General features: G+C 38.8%; 1 protein-coding gene across 3 annotated transcripts in view; it reads right to left on the bottom strand.

Annotated features, from left to right (window-relative positions):
* Positions 1-6,710: 6,710 nt before the first annotated feature.
* The window catches only part of MALT1 (MALT1 paracaspase), a 72,355-nt gene continuing 55,422 nt past the window's right edge, over positions 6,711-23,643 (bottom strand). For 2 of the 3 annotated variants that reach the window (XM_039543203.1, XM_039543204.1), the window contains 7 exons: positions 20,435-20,612; positions 17,348-17,422; positions 14,860-14,987; positions 11,986-12,135; positions 11,184-11,341; positions 9,487-9,612; positions 6,711-8,091 (listed from right to left, as the gene is read on the bottom strand). In XM_039543203.1, the coding sequence (XP_039399137.1) occupies positions 7,642-8,091; positions 9,487-9,612; positions 11,184-11,341; positions 11,986-12,135; positions 14,860-14,987; positions 17,348-17,422; positions 20,435-20,612 (1,265 nt within the window). In that variant the 3' untranslated portion in view covers positions 6,711-7,641. Of the gene's footprint in view, positions 8,092-9,486; positions 9,613-9,635; positions 10,674-11,183; positions 11,342-11,985; positions 12,136-14,859; positions 14,988-17,347; positions 17,423-20,434; positions 20,613-23,643 lie in introns of those variants that run through there. The other variant, XM_039543206.1, reaches the window with a different exon arrangement.

The following is a 23,643-nucleotide window of genomic DNA, read 5'->3' as shown; positions in this document are numbered from 1 at the left end:
CAGCTTAGTGTCATTCACAAACTTGGTGAGGGTGCAATCCATCCCATCATTCAGATAGTTAATGAAGATGTTGAACAAAACTGGCCCCAGGACCGACCTCTGGGGCACTCTGCTTGATACTGGCTGCCGGTCCTTTGTTCAAAGCTTCAGTTTGTAGCAAAGTTCCTCCAGAGGTAAGAAGCAGGACTGAAGACAAAATAGAGGTGTTTGCAGGGCCTTTTATAGCTTTTGCCATTTGGATGGGATTCCATTGTTCTTATTGTGGAAAATTACAGCAACAAGATGGAGTTTGGATTGCATGGACATGGGCCTTGCCCATATGATTTCACCTAGTTACAGCAGGAAATTCCATCAAGTATAGATAGGTGTCTCCCATGGTCCATTGTCAGTTAAGTGTTCTTTTGATGGGTCACTCAATTTGAATAGTCCTTCCAAGATGTGCTGATTAGCTACCTTGTGGGCGGGACCCCAGGGGCAAACATTTGAAATCCAGGTATAGAGCCAATACTTATAACTTCAAATATAAAAATGATATATGCATACAGATAGTATAATCATAACCAGCAAATCATAACCTTTTCATAGACACCTCACTTGACAACCTTTGTACAAGATTTCCTGCAAATATATAATAGTGGTTGCAACCATGATCTATGTAGTCATATTTTAATCAGATAACGTCACACCCTGTTGCATGATCATTTCTCTAGGCTATGCCACTTAACATACACAGAGAGAAATCTTGGCCCAATTGAAATCAATGGGAGGTTTGCCAATGGTGTCAATAGGGCCAGGATTTTACCTGTAGTCTCAGTCCACTCCAGTGTGGGAGGGCTGGAGAAGAAATTCACACACTGGAACTGCCTTTCCTCACCAGTGTGTCCAAGCAGCTTTCCTTCTTTACAGACTGTATTTTTAGTTTGTGTTTATAAGGTCTCCACCATCTCGTTATGTAACATTATACAGTCACATTGAACCACTGCATTAATGTAAGAAACTCGTTTGTTCCTTAGCTGATTATCCTAAACAGAAAACATTTTTTTTAAAGTTTGCCTTCATTCTGCATATAAAACACAAACTTACAGAAATCCTAGTAGCTAGGTTTCAGTCTTAAGTTTAAAAAAAAAAATTCTACTGCTGGTAATTTAGTGTCATTAAAGGGACACACAGGACATTTCACTCACGTAAAAAGCTGGATTACAGGAGTTTTGCTTGAGGAACAAGTGCAGAACAGATTCCCTGAATGTGCACTCATGTAATAAATGGTGATACACACTAGACCTGGTTGGAGGTTTCCTAATGGAACCTTTAGATAATGCCCATTCAAAGTCCCAAACATTCTGTGGGAACAATTTGAATTCAATTAACTTTTTGATGAATTCCTGGCAGGTTTCCATTGAGCTCACCCACCTGCCCAGGCCCTTCCCAACACCCATAGCCCAGCCTTTCTGCTGGGGAAGCTTGGGAGGCATCCAGGGTGCTAGGGACAGCTTATTTCATTTCAGAAACAACAAAAAGCATCCCCTCTGCAGGAGCATTTCAGTATTTTCAAAACATAATATTGTAGAATTTCACTTCTGAAATATCACTCCTCCCCGAGGTTTTTACTCTTTGTCCTGATTTAGGACAAAATGCTTTCCAAAACATCACAGGATTTTTTTAAAAAACAGACGTGAAACACAGTTTCCCAGCCAGCTCTAATATACAGCTTTTACTCACCACATTTCCATGATGCAGTTAAGTGTCAGAAAATGAGGAATTTCCTGTGGAGAATTTAGACTTTTTGTTGAAAACCTGAAAAACAACCGTTCAGGTTTTTTGAATGAAAAAAAAATCAAATTTCCATGGAAAGCTGACATTTTCCTCCAACATTTTCATTGAGTCAAAATTCCAGATTTCTGTTCACCTCCTCTAGTTACTACCCTTGTTTTACAGATGTGGAAATTGAAGCTCAGGGATGTTAACTCACTTGTCCAAAGTCATACAATGCCCAGGCAGAGCTGGGAATAGAACCCAGAACTTGACTACTAGTTCTACCAGTGATGGGTTGGACCACCTTCTGGGATGCCACCTGATGTACTGGGGTCCCACTGAGCCCACCCATTTCACCAGCCTGAGCTCCCTCACCCTGTCCTGTTGTGCCAGGCACGCACACACAGAGGTAGGGACACACCCAGCTGTAGAATCACACAGTCTGCAATCAGCTCTGTCAGAAGACTCAGCTCAGGTATTGCTCATCATTCAAGTGCACACACCCTCTGGAGTGTAAACCTAAAATCATATTGTCTTGCACTGTATAGAGATCTATACAGCGTATGATCATGAAATTCGCTCCCTCCCTCAATGTGGAGGAAGATATGCACAGCCTTTTTGCCCCCTCTCTAGGGTGACCAGATGTCTCAATAAAATCAGGACTGTCCCGATTTTGAGGAGTTTGTCCCACGCCCCAACCAGAGTACAGTCGGGATGCCATTTGTCCTGATATTTTGTTTCTTGGTCTTCGGCGGCAATTCGGCGGAGAGTCCTTCAGTCGCGGACGGTCTTCGGCGGTGGGTGCTTCTGTCTTTGGCGGAAAGGTTTATTACCCACCGCTGAAATACTGCCAAAGACCGTCCATGACTGAAGGGCTCTCCACCGAATTTCTTCAGAACTCCTGGACGGGTGAGTGTAAAAAAAAAAAAGCGCCCCCTCCCCCCCCCGCAGCAGTCCCAATATTTTCCCCTTAACATCTGGTCACCCTAACCCTCCCCCAGTTATGAATTGCACAAACTAGGTTTTAGAATAAGGAAAAAACAAGTTTATTAACTACACAAGGTAGATTTTAAGTGATTATAAGGGATAGCAAACAGAACAGAGCAGATCACAGAGCAAATAAATAAAACACACAAACTAAGCTTATTACACTAAATTAATCAGTTAACATTAGCAAATTCTCACCTGAAAAGTTGTTTTATGCAGGTTGCAGAATTTCTTGAAGGTAAACTGCGCTGCTTGCAGCTTAAATCTCCAGGTATTGCTTTTACATGCTAGATCTTTCTCATTTGGGTTCCTCCCCTGCCCTCCCCCAGCTTAGTTCCCTTGTTTCTCCAGGTGTTTTCAGCAGTCTTCCTTCTTGGGCAGGGAGCCAGTGGAGAACCACCAAGATTAACTCACTCCCCAGCCTTAAATAGGATTGGCATATGGTGGGAATCCTTTGTTTCCCAGTCCCCCCCCCCTTTCTTAATGGAAAAACACGAAGTCCAAGATGGGTGTAATACCAGGTGACATGATCACCTGACCCTGCAGTGTCAAAGCAGCATCTCAGGAAACTTCTCAGGAAGGAGGGAGATTAGTATCTTCAAAGTCTTATTGTCCTTCCTAATGGCCTATCCAGACTGATTGCATACTGTCTGGTGGGTGTTCCCCATGTGTTGTAATTGTTACATAGTCAATTATGTCACACTACCTTTTAACCGCTAACTGGTACACCCTCTAAAGTGGAAGTAGCAAATCCAAAATTCACATAAGGTACAACAAGGTTCAACATTTAAAGCTAGACAAAGTCAGACTGGAAAAAGGTGTAAATTTTAAAACAGTGAGGGTAATTATCTATTGAAATAATTTATCAAAGGTTATGGTAGATACTCCATCATGAACAAATTTAAAATCATGACCTTCCACTCCCCATCTTCCACTTGTGGCTGCTTGCCCAGGGTCAGTTCCACTTCACTCAGATAGATCTCCCTTTCTGTTCAACGAACTAGCATACCCTGTAAATGTGTGTGTGCGAGTGTGCACACACAAGAGTCTTGTCTGGCTCCCGCCAATTTCATAAGTCTTATTAAATAATTTTAACTTCTCTAGCACCTTTTATTGAAATATCTCAAAAAGCTTTACATGTATCAATCAATTAAGCCTAGACACCCCTGAAAGGATGTCAAGAACTATCCATCCTCATTGTAGATGGGGAAACTGAGGTACAAAGATGATAAATTCTAAGTGTGCAAACAGGGCTTCCAGTTTTGGGTGTCCAACTTGAGATACCTACAGGGGCCGGATTTTCAGGAGGTACTGATCACATACAGCTCCAGCTGAAGCTAAGGGGAATTTCATTCAGATTCTCAGGCTCAACCATCTCTAAAGTTGGCCAAAACCAGACATCCAAAAACACTTGCTAATTTTGCAGAATTGGCCATGCAATGAGCTGTGCCATGCAAGAATAGAACTCTTCCTATTTCTGTGACAGTCACCAGAAGATACAGGTGCCATTCTTGACTTTTAAGTTCCCTTTTTTAGTCACTATTCCCCCCGGTCTCTATTTCTATGATTTGCATTGTCTTTAACTGAAGTTTGAAAGGAAGAGAAAAAGGGACACAAGCTACTGTATAAATCTTTTTGTGAATTACATTTTATTGCAACAGTAGAAAACAATTAAAAATTGTAATATGAAAAATAAAACTACAACAAACTTTTAGCTAAGTATCCTATTGTACTACATTGTATCTCAAGCTATAATTTTCATGTAAAATCAGTTTATACAATAATAAATGCACAGGTATATGTCAAAAATCAGAAAATGTTTCACTATTTTATACTCTTCCAGAGAAGACTAAAAGCTAGTCTATTTGAATTTATGTTAAAGTTGTTTGTCATTTAGTAAATAAATAATACATTAACATAGAGGTAACGGACACTAGGGAATAGCCATCTTTCAACACAGATGAATTTATAGATTTTCATTACACACCTACACACAATAATGCTATTAACCATTTCCAGGTGAGATTAGAGACATTCATTATTTCCATCACCATGTAGAATAACCATATGTAGAGTCTACTCAATATTCCAGCCAAAATATCAGAGAACAGAATTTGTTTTATAATAGGACCATAGAATTACAAGACTAACTCCTCCCCTCTAAACTAGATCTTTGTTCAATGACCGCCTATCTGAAAAGCTTGGATGTGTTCCACCTAAACCTGTGCAGCATTTTAAATTGAATCTTTGATGTAGCTTATCAAGACCAATAAGCATTTATTCTTAAAGCAATGATTCATCCTTTATTTTTTCCTACCTTTTCATTTATTGTGAAGTTCTGCAAAAATTTTACTAACACAAATTATTTAATAATTGCATATACTGTACAAAGGAAAAAATGAAATGCACAGCTACTCAACCTGTTAGCAACATTACTAGAGGAGGAATGAGGCTGATTTATGACCACACTTTTAATATACTTTCAGAGCACCAAGATATTTTGTGATATCTTTAGAAACCTATCTCCTATTGCTTTGAAACTAGTTTCCAGCCACACATCAAATTAAGGGTAAATCCCTGCAGCTTTAGTTCTAGTAATGAGCATGAAACCTATGGCCCTGATCGTACAATTCACTAAAGCAGGACAGAATCTTGTTGACATCAACGAAGCTACACACAGGTGTGCTGGTGCACTGTAAATTTCAAGATTGGTGCCTAACATGGAATGTTTGTGCAACAGTGCCTCTGCATATGTATCTTACACCTTTTGCAGCCTGACTTGGATGAGATTCTTGTCCTTCATATCACTTGGATGAGTTTGCATTAGGTAGCTGGGGATTTCACATTTGTGGGTAAGGTTTTTATTTGGAAAATAAAGGAACTAGTTTTGGCCTTGAGGGGAATGTGCAGGGTTATTTTTGTAACACCACAGCAGGCGTGTGTATGATTCCAGAGCAGAGCCTGGTGTGCAGGAGCATCACTCACATATTTGAGCTCAAACCCTCACCCAGCCATCATACATCAGGCACAAATTACTCCTGCTTTTACCAGGTCTTGCAAGACTGAATATAGGTCTCTGTGTTATATGTGCACTTATATTAATGCTAAACAAACCTAGGGCTTAAATTTAGCCTCATATCTCTTCTCCAAAACTCCAAAACAACAAATGGGGTAACGCTTATTTAAAAAATGTAAACCTAGTGGTAGTCCTGGAGAGGAAACTGTCATCTCTTCAGAAGTTAATTAGCAGCAAAGCTGTAACACTTTGGAAGAGCTTCCAAATATTTGATCCAAAGGTGCAAGAAGGAGTTTCTCACCACTCTAACACTATAGTGAGGCATCCAGCATGATTCTGTAGCTTCATTCCACCTCAATGATTTGTGGTACAGTGTCCTTGATAATTGGCGATATTGCTTTATTTGCCCATTCTTGAAAACATTTCCCCCTTTCCTACCACTATTGCTTTTGTCTTTCCTGCATTAAGCTTGAGCCTACTGCTCTTCAGTCATCTGGTGATTTCTTCCACGCACTGGACATCAAGGTTCCACAGAAGGATGTTGATAAATTGGAGAGGGTTCACAAAAGAACACAAGAATGATTAAAGCATTACAAAACAAGCCTTACAGTGATAGACTCAAGAAGCTCAATCTGTTTAGTTGAACAAAGAGAAGGTTAAGGGATGACTTCATCACAGTCTATAAGTATCTACCTGGGGAATAGATATTTGATAATGGGCTCTTCAGTCTAACAGTTATAACAAGATCTAACATTTGGAAGTTAAAGCTAGACAAATTCAGACTGGAAATAAGGTGCAAAGTTTTAAACAGTGAGGGCAATTAACCACTGAAACAATTTATCAAAAGGTTAAGGTAGATTCTCCATCACGGACAAATTTAAGATCACAAATGGATTTTTTTTTAAGACATATTCTAGTTCAAAGAGGAATTATTTTGGGGACATTCTATGTCCCTGTATTATAAAGGAGGTCAGACTAGATCACAATGGTACCTACTACTCTTGGAATCTATGAATAGTATGACATGCTCCGCTTGCACACAAACATTTTAAAGAAATTGGAAGTTCCCATTTTTTAAATAAAAGGAAAATTAGAATGTTAAACTCAACTGATGGTGCAGGTTAGAACAGGAAAGTCTAAAAAATCTATTTATCATTTAGTTATTACTATGCTATTTTAATTACATTTATAAAGTATACATATAGCTTAGTTTAATTAATGTGGACATTCTTTTTACTGCTTTCCCTCTCCCTCTCTTCTCCTCTAACTGCTATTTTTTTCCATTTTGTTTTTGCACAGGAAAACTGATCCCTTTGTAAACTAAAGATTAGAAACAGGTCCATTGTGCATGCCTTTTAAGACGGATGTGTCATTATAGAGATATGTCAGGAACAGCTGAGGACATCAAGGCTTCAGTATTCCTAGAGAGCCTGTGATACAAGAACAAGGCCTCTGCTGTGCATCTCCTCCCCACCACAAACATGCAACTTCCTCTCAATGCTACATGCTTGCTGCTCTGTTCTTTTGCTGGCTGGCACAGTTGCAGCCAATAACAGGGTGCCTGCTGGTTAGCTCCTGTGGGGGTCCCATGCACCCAGCTCAAGCTACTCTCCACCCCATCTCTCTTGCCACCAGCTCCCCATGATTATCCCACACCCATCTTCACTGCTGAAAAAAATTCAGGAGTGAAGAATTAGTTTATATTCCATTCTTGTCTCTTTGGATCTAAGAAGTTTCCAAGGAGATAATATACTAACCCATACCCAACCCACAATTCCCAGTACTGTCTTCTCTCAAAACATGAACACACTGCAGAGAATGTACAATCAGTGCTGGAGTGCCTTAGCCCAGGATCGAGGTTCCTGTACATTCTGCAGAGATGATAGCTACTGCTTTTTAGATAATCTGAGGCTGTTGGATAAGCTGAATCCCAGGTCAACAGTGTCATCAGTTGTCTCTACTGGTATATTATTCTTTCTTATGTGGGATGAGTAAGTCCATGCTTCTTGTCTTGAAGTTAGCACATTCAAAGTCACATTGCAATGGCATGCTTCTGGCTGCCTGAAATGGTCTGAATGAGCGGAGTTTGGATGGTGAACACCTGGGTAGGAATTTGGTTGACAGTGATTAGGAGAGAGGTAGTATTCAGCTGCCACAGGCGTGGATGCTTGGGTATGGAAAGGTCTGTTAGACTTGCAACAATTTTCCTTAAATCCATGATGAATGCCTAATTTAGCAATAAGAGGCTTCCCAACATTAACCTCCTTCCTTTCATCCAGGGAATCCTCTATTCCTGGATATTCATAATGCAGACAAACTGTGAAGATCAAGTGCTCCTGTGAATGACAGACAAAATTACTTCTTCCCTCAAAAACACAGTAAAACAAATTTTTTACAAAGTGATTATTTGTCTGAAGGAGCAATTAACACATTTAAAGTACAATAACAAATAGACCTATAATAAGCATAATTGCTGAAGTGCCATAAGCCTTGCAGATAAACGTATACCACACACACAGGGCCAAATTCTGCACTGATTTATACTCAGTACACTGACTGGAATCAATGAGGCTGCAAAAGATGTAAACTCACTGTGAAATTTTGCACACTTACTTCATACTGCATTTAAATATAGCTAAGTTTAACACCCAGAGACCTCGTCACCATATCTTTTCCCCTTAACCATATGTCAGAGCACTAGCTGTTTCTTTAACAGAAAAGACTTTCCCCTGTCACTCTATGCGTGAAATTCTGTTAATGAAACAACTACAAAAGCACTGGGAGGAGTACTGCAGGTATATTCATGGGATGATTTCTCTCTTCCCCTCCAAATTTCATTTGAATTTTAGGTAACCAAATTCAGCAACATCTTTCCACCACAAAAGAAATAAGAGTATAAAGGTGCCATTTGCACCTTGCTTGAATGAATATGGGGTTTTCGGGTAACCCTAACTAATGGTTGATCCTGATTTATTAACCTGCTGGCAGCAGGATAAGAAGGCACTCATCAGTATGGCACTCTTCATCCCACCCATCTCCTCAAACTCTCCAAGTTTTTGCAATTTCTAGAAGTGTTCGTGCTATCCTCTGGCATAATGTGTTGGAAAGCAAATACAGTAGATCATATACAACAGAGATGCCAAAGTTCTGAAAAGCCTATAGTCCACTTCTGATCCTTTAACAGCAACATTTAACTATGCAAAGTGAGAGTGCTTTAAAACATGATGGGTTCAAGGACATAGGCTGGATTGTAAAGAGATTTATAACGTTTCCACTTTTTACTAATGACCTCAACTTATGGCGCTGCTTTAAGGAATCATGCTTAGTGAGCAAATAGACATGGAAACATGATATGTACAAGGTGCTGTGATTCCTCCAGAGAAGTCAATCAAACTTCTCAACCTATAAGGCACATTTTCCAGAGCTGTGTTTAAAGGGGACTTGTGGAATAATATGATTTCATATCCTTTGGCTCTCTCTTTGGAACATATTTTCAGTCTGCCAGCTACAGAGCCAAGTCACTGAAGTGTGCTCTTAGGCATTCTCTCTCTAAGCAGCTAGAATAAATGTTTAAATGAGCGAGTATGCTATGGGCAACTACTGAAAATATTCAGTATCCCTGATAACAATTACATATAGAATCCAGCTCTTTTACTGGAATTGTGAAGCAACATGATTAACCTGTACTGTATAAACAAATGGGCAAGACAAAAAAATAACACATTAACCACCTTTAGTTTCTGCAGTGAACTTAGTCTAGTGTACAGACAGTGTTTGGGAAGATCCTTTGATACTAAATAGCTGCCAGTTTCCTCAGGAGTCCCTTTATTTGCCTCTTTAGGATCTATATCCAAGTCCTGTTGCAAAAAAAAAATTTAAAAAAAAAATGGAGAATTAAGTTGTAGGTATACAAAACTAGTAGAACAATGTGAAAAGGAAAATAAAAAGGAACATTTCTACTTTATGTGAAGTAGCTTAAGATTTGAGTTCAACTTACAACTTATTTTGACACACTTTATTAAAATAGTGTTTTCGTTTTCTTAACAAAAATATTCTCGACTATCAGTTGAATCTTGTATGAGGAGAGTCGCCTAGGCTGCTTAATTCATCATCAGTCACAAGTAGGAGTAGTTGTTTGTGTTTTATCTCTTGCCTTCCTAAAATGCCTTCAAGGCAGATTCCTTCCCATTTCTTACAACTAAAAAAAAATGTGCAAGTTTCATTTCCCCCCCATTTCATCTCCTCTCAGGTATTTCCTCCTCTCTAGTCGTCATTGTTCCACTTCAAACCAAGAGGTCAAAACTCAGGGTGTTGTTGCAAGCAGCTGGACTGCTGCCTATTACTACAGCTAGTAGTATAAAAAAAACCAGAGCTTTCCTCTTCTAGATTTGAATATACTAAGGTAGCATTAAAACAACTGATTAGTTTCCCTTAAATGTGTCATTTTCAGAGTACAATTGTTCTAAAGCTGCTATACAATTAGTACATTTTGATAAATTCAAATTAAAACACTATTTCTTCCAAGATGCCCAGGTGCCATTGTGCCCTCAGGGAAGTAACAATAATATTGACATAATGCAATAAACAAGTCAAAACAAAAAATGTGGAACCCAATAAGATACACACTAAACTTTATGACTTAGAATCTTGACTTTCAACTGCATCCCACTCCCTCACTTTCTTCTGTACTTTGCCTGTTAAGGCCCTGATCTGTCTTTGGATCTATACAGGCAGACGCCCAATGCCCATGCAGAGCCCATTGATCTCCATGGGGCTCTGATCATGCACTTCTTATTGCAGGATCAAGGCCTTAGAGGGTAAGCTATTGAGGGAGAAGAAACTTGTCTTCATACTCCTGTAATACCAGGTGGTCTGAACACTTCACAATATAGTATAAGGTGGTACTATAGTAACAGCACTGTAGGAGAGAAAGACAGTTATTTAATATGTTAATTCACAAATACGTACTTCTCTTTACAATCACTATTTAGACAGCACCAAAAGCATGCTAGGCACTTTAAAGGAATAAGAAAACAAGACTCCTTTTCTAGGGAGTTTATAATTTAAGGTTCCAATCCTGCAATTCACTGCTCTCTACCGATGATGACTTCAGTGGGGATCCATGAGGGTAGTAGTGCACCTGTATGTGGTGACTCATAGGAGCATGGCCTAATAGGAACTGCAGGCATTTAGCACCTTGCAGGATCAGGCCTAATTTAGATTTAACAAGTAACAGAAATCAGGATATGAAGAGAAGGGGAAGAAGAAAGTTTCAACAAGATCATAAGATTTGTTTTCTATATGCATCCTCTGCTTGGTTCAGAATTCAAAATTGAATTTTTCCCCCCCAAAGGTGTAGTCTGGCACAAGCAGACAACCACTAACTTAAATACAGAGTGATCATGAAACACAAATAGGAAACACTTACAAGTGGGAAGTCTGTAACATACGCTTTGCAAACTAGTATTTCAGGAGGTTTCTTTACTATCCTTGTGTAGATGATCAGGACGTTGGAAAACTCGGCTGCGAACCCCAGTTGAATCTGAACACCACACTTAAAGTCAAGATACATACTTTCTGGAAGTTCTGCAAATAAATGAAAAAACCTGAAACCCCTGGTTCTGACAGCAGAACCAGTACATTTCTCTATCCTGTGCAGTGATTAAAAAAGGCCCAACGATGAAATCACTAAACCACAGATATATAAGGGAGAAAATTGTAAAAACACAAATAGGAGTTAGGTGCTCAAATAAAACTGGACACCTATCCAATCTATAAACTTGTAAAAGTGGCAAAGGGATTAGAGAGGAAAGAAAATCTTATCAGACTACTAATCTTCTGATCAAATACATTACAGACAATTCAATACCACGTTCAAACCTATCAGGAAAAAAATAAGACTATTCTTGCTTTAAAAAAAAGAAGTCAGGGATAATGTTTGGTATGCTGCTCTTGAAGTTACTTCACATGAGGTGAATTTAGCATCCCATATTTTTCATAACCATTTAATCCAGAGATAAACCTAAGCAAAAACCTCCAAGATCTGAACAGTCCTCTGAACTTTGTTCCTTGGGCACATTTCTACTCAGTATATTATAGCCAGCGAAAAAAGCAACGGTAAGGACTAGACACTATGCCTACATATATCTTCAATTGAGTTATTTATGCATATTAAGTGAGATAAAGAATTAATAATGAAATTAACATCTTGAAAGGGTGATTTACTGTACCATGAGCTTTGGCCCACTGTAAGTTCCGTGCCAGGGACTCTGCAGATGATCCTGTTTGCTGAATGGGATCCGTTAATGCTCTCTTCTCAGATAAACTGCTGCGAATCTCCAAAGCCTGCTTGCCTTTGGTAAGGTGACATGTACCCATATCTAAAGATAAGATGCAAACAGTTTTGTAGGAATCAAAGCTCCTGAAATTATAATTAAAGCAGCTACCTCATTGGCATTATGGTTATGGTTGTGTCCGCATTTCTATGATGAACTCACTTTCAGGGAGGTTTAGTGATTGGCTATTCAAATTCACTCAAAGCTGAAAGGCAGCATGCAAGATGTCTCACAAGAACAATTTTTTCTGTGTCTATTTTCAACATGCCTCCACATTTAAAAAAAATCTTCAGTATGGCGCTGATTCAGCAGGGTACTGAAGAATATGACTAACATTAAGTTTATTCAGTCACATTCTTTAGTACTTTGCTGAATGCAGGCCTATACATTTAAATGAAACAACTCAAAGGTTGCTTTTTTTCCCTCCAGCTGTTTTTGGTGTGCATAAGATTAAGACCAATAGCTAATGAGTGATTTGAATTAAAATCAAGGTTTATAAATCGTGAATTCATATATGTGGACTATTCAAGTTTGGGATTAAACATTATTGAACAGTGGTCAATGTATTTTCTTTTCGAATATAACATTTGCCATACCTGATCAGTACATCAATACATCTAGTCCAATATGCTGTTTCTGACAATAATTCAAAGAATGTGAGGGTTGGAAGGGACCTCAGGAGGTCATCTAGTCCAACCCCCTGCTCAAAAGCAGGACCAATCCCCAGACAGATTTTTGCCCCAGATCCCTAAATGGCTCCCTCAAGGATTGAACTCACACCTCTGAGTTTAACAGGCCAGTGCTCAAACCACTGAGCTATCCCTCTATCACGTTACCTGATCCCATCCTTCACAGGGTCGTGACCCATACATAACCTGGACTTTAACATTCTCAAGGAGAAAAGATGTGCCTCATTCTCTTCTCACGTACATGGGTGTGAACCCATTAACTTCAGTATAGTTATTTTAAAATTCTAACCAGCATGAGAGAAGAAACAGTCCCTGTATCTTCATTCTGTGCACTGTGTCCTCCTTTGCAGCTATGTAAGTGTTAAAATAGTAAGTAGTAATAACAACATTTCTGATGTCAGGGAAAGACACTCTATGATAGCGCCTAATCAGTTGTGAAATACTGTACATTAAAAGACTCCTACATAGTCCCTCACACACACATAATCAGCTGAAATCCTGAAGTTTGTGATCATTTTAAGATTTAATAGCTAAAACTCTTATTTGTCTTGAATAGTAGTCAAGACTTTCTTATAGCTTGTCATGAAACTTAATACAAATATTAAAACAATGACCTATCATTCCATATTTTCATATCTAGTTAAACAGAAGATAAGCCAGGTGGGGAAAAAATGCAAGAGAGGCAAGGAAGTAGCAACTGAAAAGTAATTATCATCTATAGATCCACACTCTAGTGGCATGGCTAAGTCATACCTCAACTGGTGGTGACAAAATTGTTAATCATGCAGCACATGTGCACTGCATGTGTTTATGCTCCAGGCAGTCACACAATCATCGTTTCCTTTTCCTCCCTATCGCACTGGCACATTAAAACTGAATTGTTTTAACTTTTGTAACACATTTTCTACAGTCTGTCTTGTCAACAGCAAACCAATTTGGTTGCATATTTGAGATCTGGTTTGGACTTTTCTGATTTATGAATCCTTGTCAGATATGCACACTGAGCTAAATTCTGTCTTCACTTACAATCCTGTAGCCTTACTGAGTGGAACTGACAGAAGAATGTGGCCCATTATACAGATTTTAAGTCTCCAGCTGTTGGGAGACCCGGACAATATTTTTATTGAAAAGCCCCCCCCCCCCAAAAAGGACATCTGTGCATATAATCCATCATGTAAATGCTCTTGTCTACCTTTTCATGCTTTGAAAGAATGCTCACTCTCAACTAAGACATTCTCTTCAGCACTCTTCACTCAGGCAATACTGCCATCAACAACACAGGGAGTTTTGCCTGAGTGACAAGTGATTAATTGGGTCCTGCATTGTAGTCTAGTCAGTAAATAATGGTTATGCCAACAGATGTGGTATTAATACTATATGTGACACACAGAATTCAAGCCTTATTAGTCTGTCTCTAGACAAGTCAATTGGGCTAGCAGTCACATTCAGAGACCACATGACAAAGGAGTGCGATTTTTGTGACCATATAATCATCTGTAAACTCTGATGAGAGTTGCATACTCACAAAAACTTCGAATAAGTAGTATGAACGCCATATTGTAGTGGCTCATAAATAGCAGGGTTACTATGGTAAGGGGTGCTTCTGAAATGCTTCAAAGATAAACAAATATACATTCCAATTCTGTCTCACTTGAAATAGTAAGTGAAAATAAAAGCACCTTTTTTGCATATTAAACCCTAGCCATGTTCAGAAATATTAGATATTAAACATCTTTTTCCTTCATGCACTTGAAGATTTTCCTGTAGGGAAAGCCTTAAACATGCTTCAATACTGAGCTTTTGAAGCAACAAATGAAATACGAATTCCATCACAAATTTATAGCACTCTGCATCCCACAGGAGCTCAAATCAGTTTACAGACAGGGGTCTTTATTAAGATGTTTCAATTTTTACACAAGAGGTAGCTGCATTTTGATGGTGGGTTTACACAGTGCAGTAATAAGAATTTAGAGAAGGAAGTGAAGAACACTCAGTGTAGAAGAGAAGTTTTAGATAAGAAAAAAAGATTTTTTTTTGTAAACTGGAAGCTAAGGGAAGTTAAAATGTAGGTTGCCTTCACCTTCTGCAACTTCATCAAGTAACACAGTAATCTTCTTGTCCTCCAACATGCGTTCCTTCAAGAACTTCATGAAAATCCCATTGGCTAACCCAGAGTGCTGAATTTCAAAAGCTTCTGCTCCTTGGCATCTTTAAAGTATAATAAATAATAAATATAAGAGCAAAAAAAAAAAAGATAGACAGTGATTAATTCGTAATATTTTACAAGACGTATGACTGTGAGAAGAATGCTGCATAAAATAAGGAACTGCTGTATGAAGACTAAGTTGTATTTAGAACCTAGTTAATCTGGTCTTCACAGAAATGCAATATACATTTACAAACAATTCATTTGTGAAGAGTTCATATTTTCTACCAAATCACAGGAATGAGGCAAGATCAACCTAAAGTATTATTGCTCATTGAACAAATTATCTTGGAGGACAGTCCCAAAGCAGTGTCTGAAAAATGTGCCAGTACAAATTCCATTAATACCTCCTAGTTTGGTAAAACTCTTGACCACTTGCCAGCCGAATGCTTTTGTATTTGCCATATTAAATCCACAATAACTGGGTGCTATCCTGAAACTATTAATCTAAACTTTATACAACCACTTCAAAATACTGGAATTACAGAATTAACTTTGTTCTTTGCAATTCCAGGAAGAAGTATTTGCAACCATTCTAAGTACTGTAGCTCAGATAACGAAACCCATTTATTGTTATTGTAAAACAAACACACACACACACACACACACATACACATATAAATAAATTTAAAATTTGTTCTGACACTCAGTAAAAAAAAAAGTTAAACTGCACTTCTCTGTCCCCTCAGACACAGAGGTTGTAGTTTTTGTGTAAGATGGCAGTGATATGGGAAAAGCCATCAATTCCTTTTGGTTTCTGTTTTTTTTCATGTCCTGGGACCACCATGGCTACAGTAAGACATGACACATACATCACAGTTCAGGGCAACTGCATCTGTATTCCAGCAAGGGCCCTCATTCTCAACTTCAGGCTCTCTGGCTGTTACCTCTCTTGGGTAGAGATATGCATCTCACTTCCTCCTGACCAGTCTATTTCCTGGCTGCATAGCTCTGATTATACTGCGAATTCCCCAAAAAAGTTATGCTTAGGCAGTCTATCTGCTTTGTCTTTCTCCTCAGAGATGGTGAACAGTGCAATTGCAACAGTTATTAGTTACCACACAGCACTTCCTATGCAAGCCTATTTTATTTTTAGGTATAATCGTTAGAGAAAACATTCAGTACAGTAAAAGAACCCACCTGCATGCTAATAAGCTTACTGGATATCACCCAAATGGTCTCCAAGATGGGCTCTGAAAGGTGAGTCCTTGAAGCCCCCCCACAAAGGGTCTCTTTTGTGGTTACAAGTTCATAACAGCCTTAGCTCAAAACTAGCACCCTCATGAAAAGTTTATTCCATCCCTCATATAGTTCAGGGGGTCTTTGAGCTGGAGTTTCCAGGAACAGACAACTAGTAGACAGTGGGTTTTTCTCCCTAGGGCGTGGCTCCAAAAGGTCTCCCTGTACTTCCTAGAAAACCCACTTCTCATGGGTTGTTCCAAACAGTTCTTTGAAGTTCCTAGAATTTAAATTGGTCACATCCCTAGAAAAATTACATACAATCCTACAACTCAAACAATCACATTTTTAATACAATGACTCCCTGGGTATTAAACCTAATTTAATAAAATTCATATTTAGGATACTGTAGGAAATCGCTATCTGTCACAAATAAACACATTTCAATCATTATGGGCATATGGCGTAAAATTTTCTTTTTCTCCATAGTTTTTAATATCAAACTAACGTTTATTAGAAATTAGCTGGAACATCCCTGAAGTTGACTATTAAAATAATTGCAGGTGAGTCATTCAGCAGGTTAGGGAGATGAGCTGTAGCGTCTACTGCTTTTGAGGGCAGTAGCTCACATTTGAATGGGGAACAGCAAATAAACCTATTAAAATATACATCTGATATGTCTACACTCAGGCCATGTCTACACTTAAAACGCTATAGCTGCACCTGAGCTACTATAGCACTTCAGTGTAAATGCACACTACAGCAACAGGAGGGGTTCTCCCATTTCTGTTGTTAATCCACTTCCCCAAGAGACGATAGCTAGGTTGACAGAGGAATCTGTCCTTTGACCTAGCAACATCTAACTGTGGGTTAGGTCAGCTTAACAACAGTCACTCAGGGGGTGTGGATTTTTCATACCCCTGAGCAATTCACTTGGGTCGATCTAACTTTTTAGTGTACACCAGGCCATAGCCAGTACATCTCTAAAATACCAAGACAGAATTAAGGGCAATTTTAATCATTCATATAAATAGCCCATGGATAGCATAGGAACATATATTAGAAATGAGTTACTGGTCCTCTTACACTACTGAATGGACTATTTAAAAAAAAAATCAACTAAATGACCACAGTGGTCCCTTCTGGCCTTGAAATCTGGTGGGGCTGGAGGAAGTTTCCTTACGTTGCATATCCAAAAACGATGTTAGCTGTAACCTTCAGGGCATCCAAGATTAGAATGGTATCATCATACTCATTTCTATAATAAATGGAAACGAAAGTTTAGAATGTGACTGACAATCCAATCATGCAAGTGTTACAGTGTACATCATAGAAAACAGATAATTTTTCTTTCTTTCTTAAATAAGGAATGAATCCACTGATGGTAAACAAAATTAGTTGCATCAACATTTTCATGAAAACAATAGTTAGACTAATATGCATTGACTAGATGAGAGCACCTCATATTAACAGCTGTTGAATTTGGCCATGGTCCTAGCAAGAAGTCTTTGAAACCACTGAAAACTGCCAGTTATTTTAGGCTAATGAAAACTTGATGGTTTTTCCTTTCAAAATGCAATATCAGCAAGGTTGAGATGTGAAAATCTGCCATATTTCTTACAGACATTTTTGTTTTGGCCAGTAGAATGTGATGTTTAATTGGGTTATTAATGTTACATTAGCAATGAAGTTCACAGGCTCTGGAAACACTGTAGCAGTCATGAGGAATAATCTCTCTAGTAATAAATCACCAAGACTAGTTGATATTCACTCAAGAGTTCTGAAGGCACTCAAATGTGAAATTGCAGATCTACTAATCTACAGATGACTGGAGGATAGCTAAGTAACACCAATTTCTGAAAAAGGCTCCAGAGGTGATCCTGGCAATTACAGGCCAGTAAACCTAACTTCAATACCAGACAAATTGGTTGAAACTATAGTAAAGAACAGAATTATCAAACACACAGATAAATCCAATATGTTGGGGAAGAATCAACAAAGCCTTTGTAAAGGGAAATCATGCCTCACCAATCTATTAGAATTCTTTGAGGGTGTCAACAAACATGTGGATAAGGGTGATCCAGTGGCTGTGGTGTAGGACTTTTTCTGAAAGCCTCTGACAAGATTCCTCATCAAAGGCTCTTAAGCTAACTAAGCAGTCATGGGATAAAAGGGTAACTTGTTTTCTATCTTTTAACCCATGGTGGGAATAAATTGTCTGTTTTCACAATGGAGAAAGGTAAATAGCTGGGTCCCCCAAGGATCCACAATGGGGTTAGCGCTGTTCAACATATTCATAAATGATCTTAAAAAGAGGGTAAATAGTGAGGTGGAAAAGTTTGTAGATGATACAAAATTACCCAAGACAGTTAAGTCCAAAGCAAACTTTGCCACCTCAGTTTCACAAAACTGGGTTACTGGGCCACAAAGAGGCAGATGAAATTCAATGTTGATAAACAGTAATGCATATAGGAAAACATACTCCCAACTATATACATGAAATGATGTAATCTAAATTAACTGTTACCACTCAAGAAAGATCTCCAAGTCATTGTAGATAGTTCTCTGAAAACATCAGCTCAATTTGCAGTGTCAGTCCAAACAAACAAACGGCTAACAGAACGTTAGGAAAAGGATCGATAAGACAGAAAATATCATACCACCACTGTAAATCCATGGTACACCCACACCTTGCATATTGCATGCACTTCTGGTCACCCCATCTCAACAAAGACATAGTAGAATTGAAAAAGGTACAGAGGAAGACGACAAAACTTGTCAGGGGTATCAAACAGCTTCCATATGAGGAGATATTAAAAAGAGTTGGAGTGTTCAGATTAGAAAAGAGATGACTAAGGGTGGAATATGTTAGAGATCTATAAAATCATGAATGGTGTGAAGAAAGTGAATAAGGAATTATTTACCCCTTCACGTAACACAAGAACCAGTGGTTACCCAGTGACATTAATAGGCAACAGGTTTAAATCCAACATAATGAAGTACTTCTTCACGCAATGCAGAGGCAACCATCCTAGTCATTGCCAGGGGATGTTGTAAAGGACAAAAGTATAACTGGGTTGAAAAAAATATTAGATAAGTTCACAGAGGATAGGTTCACCAGTAGCTATTAGCCAAGATGGTCACGGACACAACCCCATGTTGTGGGTGTCCTTAAACTTCTGACTGCCAGAAGCTGGGACTGGACAACAGGGGATGCATCATTGAAAATTTGCCCTATTCTGTTCATTCTTTCTGAAGCATCTGACACTGGCCACTGTTGGAAGACAGGCCAGCCCAGTATCCTAACCCTGTACAGTCACTGTTACGTCCTTAATAAGAGTTCTCTGGGGGCTGACTGAAGAGATAACTTCAAATGGGAGCTGAATTAGGTACAGGGTTTGTGTGTGTGTGTTTGTTTTTTAATGTGGAGAAAGTCAACTAAGATTCTTTAAATTAAAATAACTCTGCTAAACCTTTCCATTTTTTAAACATATATATATATTTTTCAGGAGGCAGGAGAAAGCATCATCCAGTATCACTGGCATACAAGGAGTCAACAAAAATCTATTTGTCTTCAAAAATGTCTGAAATGAAGGACTTTGCATCAGTTCCATATTATCAAAGGTTTCTACATATTAAATTGAAGTGGCTCTTAACACAAAATCTTCCAGCCACAGCAGTCTTATGATGCGACTGACTTAAAACTCTTATCAGTTTTATCTAGCTAGTTTGATGCTTTAGTATATTTCTCTTTAACCTGTTGAGTGGATAGGTTGTATTTGTACGCAAAAATACACAATAAGCTGAATTATCACATGGGGCCTGATCCAAACCGCAATTAAGTCAACTGAAAGATTCCAAATGACTTCAATAGGCTTTGGAGCAGTCTCGAAGATCTCTCAGAACCCACTGGAGCTAGAAATTCTCTCCAACTTCCATCCACCTAATTACTTACAAAAATATTTATAGCATGAAGTTCAACATGTGGTTCTAGCTTCCTCCCTATTTCCTGGAGGCAGCTGATTATTTGGTTTGTTTTTTTGGTTGGCTGGTTTTTGTTTGTTTTTTGTTTTTTTAAATATGTTCCCTCTTCTCCAGTAGTAATTTGCTGTTGCTGTGCGAAGGCTAAAGAAAACAAGAGTTTCACACTTTGTGTCTGAAAGTAATGAGATCTGTAGTCACCCTAGCCGCCTTCACCCTCCCATGAAAAGGAAACTGATTAATCCACAGTTACAATTTACAGTAAGCATTTCAAGACTAGAAATCGTACCTTTTTCTACACATATCCAGTAAAAACACATTGAGCCCAGTCTCTTTTTCCTGCATCAGTTTGAGTATATTCTGCACACACAAACAGTTTGCAGACCGATAGGGATTTGGGGCATCAATCGGAACCATGAAACTGTTCCCATAGTTTTCATAGCCATGGCCAGCATAATATAATAAACCTGAAAGGAAAAGGCAGAAATGATTATATGGTATATGCACACACTGGAAAGCCACCACTGATTGCACTGGGGCCAGAATTTTACCCATTACATCTATAGTATGTGTTTGGGAGAAATTAAACATTTTTGCTAATCCAGGTAGTTTTCAATTAATATCATCAATGATTGGGCAGAAAGTCAAAATAAAAATAGGCAATCATCAACCCTACAATGTGCAAACATAACATGAAGAGTTTGGGTAAGTAAAATTGTTTTACCAGAATACAGTAGGTACTTATGAAATAACATCGCTTTAGATTAACAATGTACTAGGGAAATATGGTCCAGATGAAATTACTATCAGGTGGATGTACATCTGGTTTAAAAACAATACTCGAAAAGTACAGTAGAACTTCAGAGGTACAAACACCTAGGGAATGAAGGTTGTTAACTCTGAACAAAACATTATGGTTGTTCTTTCAGAAGTGTACAACAGAACATTGGCTTAATACAGCTTTGAAATTTCACTGCAGAAGAAAAATGCTGTTTTTAACCATCTTAATTTAAATGAAACAAGCACAGAAACAGTTTCCTTACCTTATCAAGTCTTAACCCCCACCCTTTTTTTTAAGCAGTTTATAGTACAGTGCTGTGTTAAACATACAGTATTTGTGTGTGGGGGGGGTTGTTGTTGTTTTTTTGGCCTCTGCTGCCTGATTGTGTACTTCCAGTTCCAAATGAGGCCTGTGGTTGATTGGTCAGTTTGTAACTGAGGTTCTACTGTACTCATCAATGTCAAACTGGGAGGGTATATTTAGTGGGGTACCAGAGGGGGTCAGTCCTGTGTCAGATACTATTCAATATTCTCATTAATGATTTAGGCAATGGAGTGGAGAATATATTTAGAAAATATGCAGACACCAAACTGGGAGGGGTCAGAAGAATTTTGGAGGGCAGGATTAGAATTCAAAATGATCTTGACAAATTTGAGAACTGCTCTGAAATTAACAAAATGAAATTAAATAAAGACAATTAAAGTAATAAAGTAAATTACTACAAGTAGAAAGGAAAAATATCAAATACACAACTACAAAATGGGGAATAACTGGCTAGGTCACAGTACTGGTGAAAAAGATCTGGGGGTTGTAGTGGTTCACAAATTGCAGTAGTGAACAATATATGATTCAGCTGTGAAAAAGCTTCATATCATTCTGGTGTGAATATTATTAACAGATGTATCGTATATAAGATCTGGGAGGTAATTGTCCCGCTCCATTTGGCACTGGTGCCTCAGTTGGGATACTGTATCCAATTCTGTGTGCCACACTTTAGTAAAGATGTGGACAAACTGAATTTAGTCTAGAGGAGAGCAACAGAAATGGTAAAAGGTTTAGAAAACCTCTTCTATGCAAAAAAGTTAAAAAATGGAGCATGTTAAGTCTTGAGAAAAGACAACTAAGTGGGGACCTTATAGCCTTCAAATATGTTCATAAAAGATTGGAGAAGTACTCAGTTTAATATACAGCAAGGGAGATTTAGGTTAGATATTAGGAAAAACTTTCTAACTTTATGGTTAGTTAAGGTCTGGAATAGGCTTCCAGAGGAAGCTGTGGAATGACCTTTATTTGAGGTTTTTGAGAACAAGTTGGACAAATACCTGTCAGGGATGATCTAGGTTTACTTGGTCCAGCCTCAGCACAGGGGGCTGGACTTGATGACTTCTAAAGGTCCCTTCCATCCCTATATTTCTATGATTCTGTCATTCTACTGACTAGTATAAACAAGACGCCCTTGAAGTCTGAATATAAATATTTGTAAAAATCCATTTAGCAACTACAATTATGGATTGTTATGGGAATATAGTGCATAATTTATACCAGGGGTTCTCAAACTTCATTGCACCATGACCTCCTGCTGACAACAAAAATTACTACACGACCCCAGGAAAGGGACTGAAGCCTGAGCTCACCCGAGCCTCATCACCCGGGGGGGTGGGGGGGGAGTGGGGGCTTCAGAGCTGAAGCTCAAGGGCTGCAGCCCCAAGCAGGGATCCTTTAATGAGCCCTGCCACTCAGGGCAGGAGCCCTCAGGCTTCAGCTTAGGCCCCAGGCAGTGGGGCTCAGACTTAGGGTGACTAGACGTCCCAATAAAATTGGGACCATCCCGATATTTCGCTCCACCGGCAGCAATCTGCCCTTTTTTTTTTTTTTGGTGCTCCACCGCCAACACTCAGCTTTGCTCTGCCGGCGGACTCCCCCGCAATGTATCCTGATATTTTTTTCCTCTCATCTGGTCACCCTACTGTCAGAGAAAAACTCAGTTCTCACTTTTTGGTTTGGTGCAGCAAGGTCAGATACTTTATTATCTCAAGCAATTGCAAAGAGGGAGTGCGCTAGGACACAGGGTTTCCCCCTCCTAGGCAGGCCTCTCTACAGGTAAACAATTACAGAAAGCATTTATACTTTTTGTTATATACAATAATAAGCAACAGCTGCATTTTGTTTATACATAGGCCATCTTGATTTTTTTTACTTTTATTTAGATGCCAATCTACGTTCCTTATTATCAATACAAAATCACAACAACTTCTTACACAATTCTTTTCCTACTTCCACACTACTCAGACTTCAGCCCCAGACCCCAGCAAGTCTAACAGCAGCCCTGGCGACCCCATTAAAACAGGGTCATGTCCCACTTTGGGGTCCCAACACCCACAGTTTGAGAACCACTGATCTATACAAAGGGTTAAATTGTGCATAGGTGAGTGAGCAGCTGTATGAACTTGTATAATCAGCTCCTGCACATGCACACCTGCACATCTGTACGTTCAGATTTCACGTTAGACTGAAAGGGATAATACTGAATTATATAGCTAAAATTTACAAACATATTTAACATTAAAGGGATACTGTCAACTTAAACTTGTCTGAAAACTTTCCCCCACTTCTATCATGAGTAACCAAAATTACTCTAACTAAACGATTAGAGAAGACATATTTCTATTTTTCCAGCTTGCTTGCTCTTTGCATTTGGCATTACTTCGTGTATTGTC

Source organism: Mauremys reevesii, linkage group 6 (genome assembly GCF_016161935.1).
Source record: "Mauremys reevesii isolate NIE-2019 linkage group 6, ASM1616193v1, whole genome shotgun sequence".
In the NCBI taxonomy this organism is placed as follows: domain Eukaryota; kingdom Metazoa; phylum Chordata; order Testudines; family Geoemydidae; genus Mauremys; species Mauremys reevesii.
The sequence above is the reverse complement of the archived record's forward strand: the minus strand, read 5'-3'. Positions and strand labels throughout refer to the sequence as shown.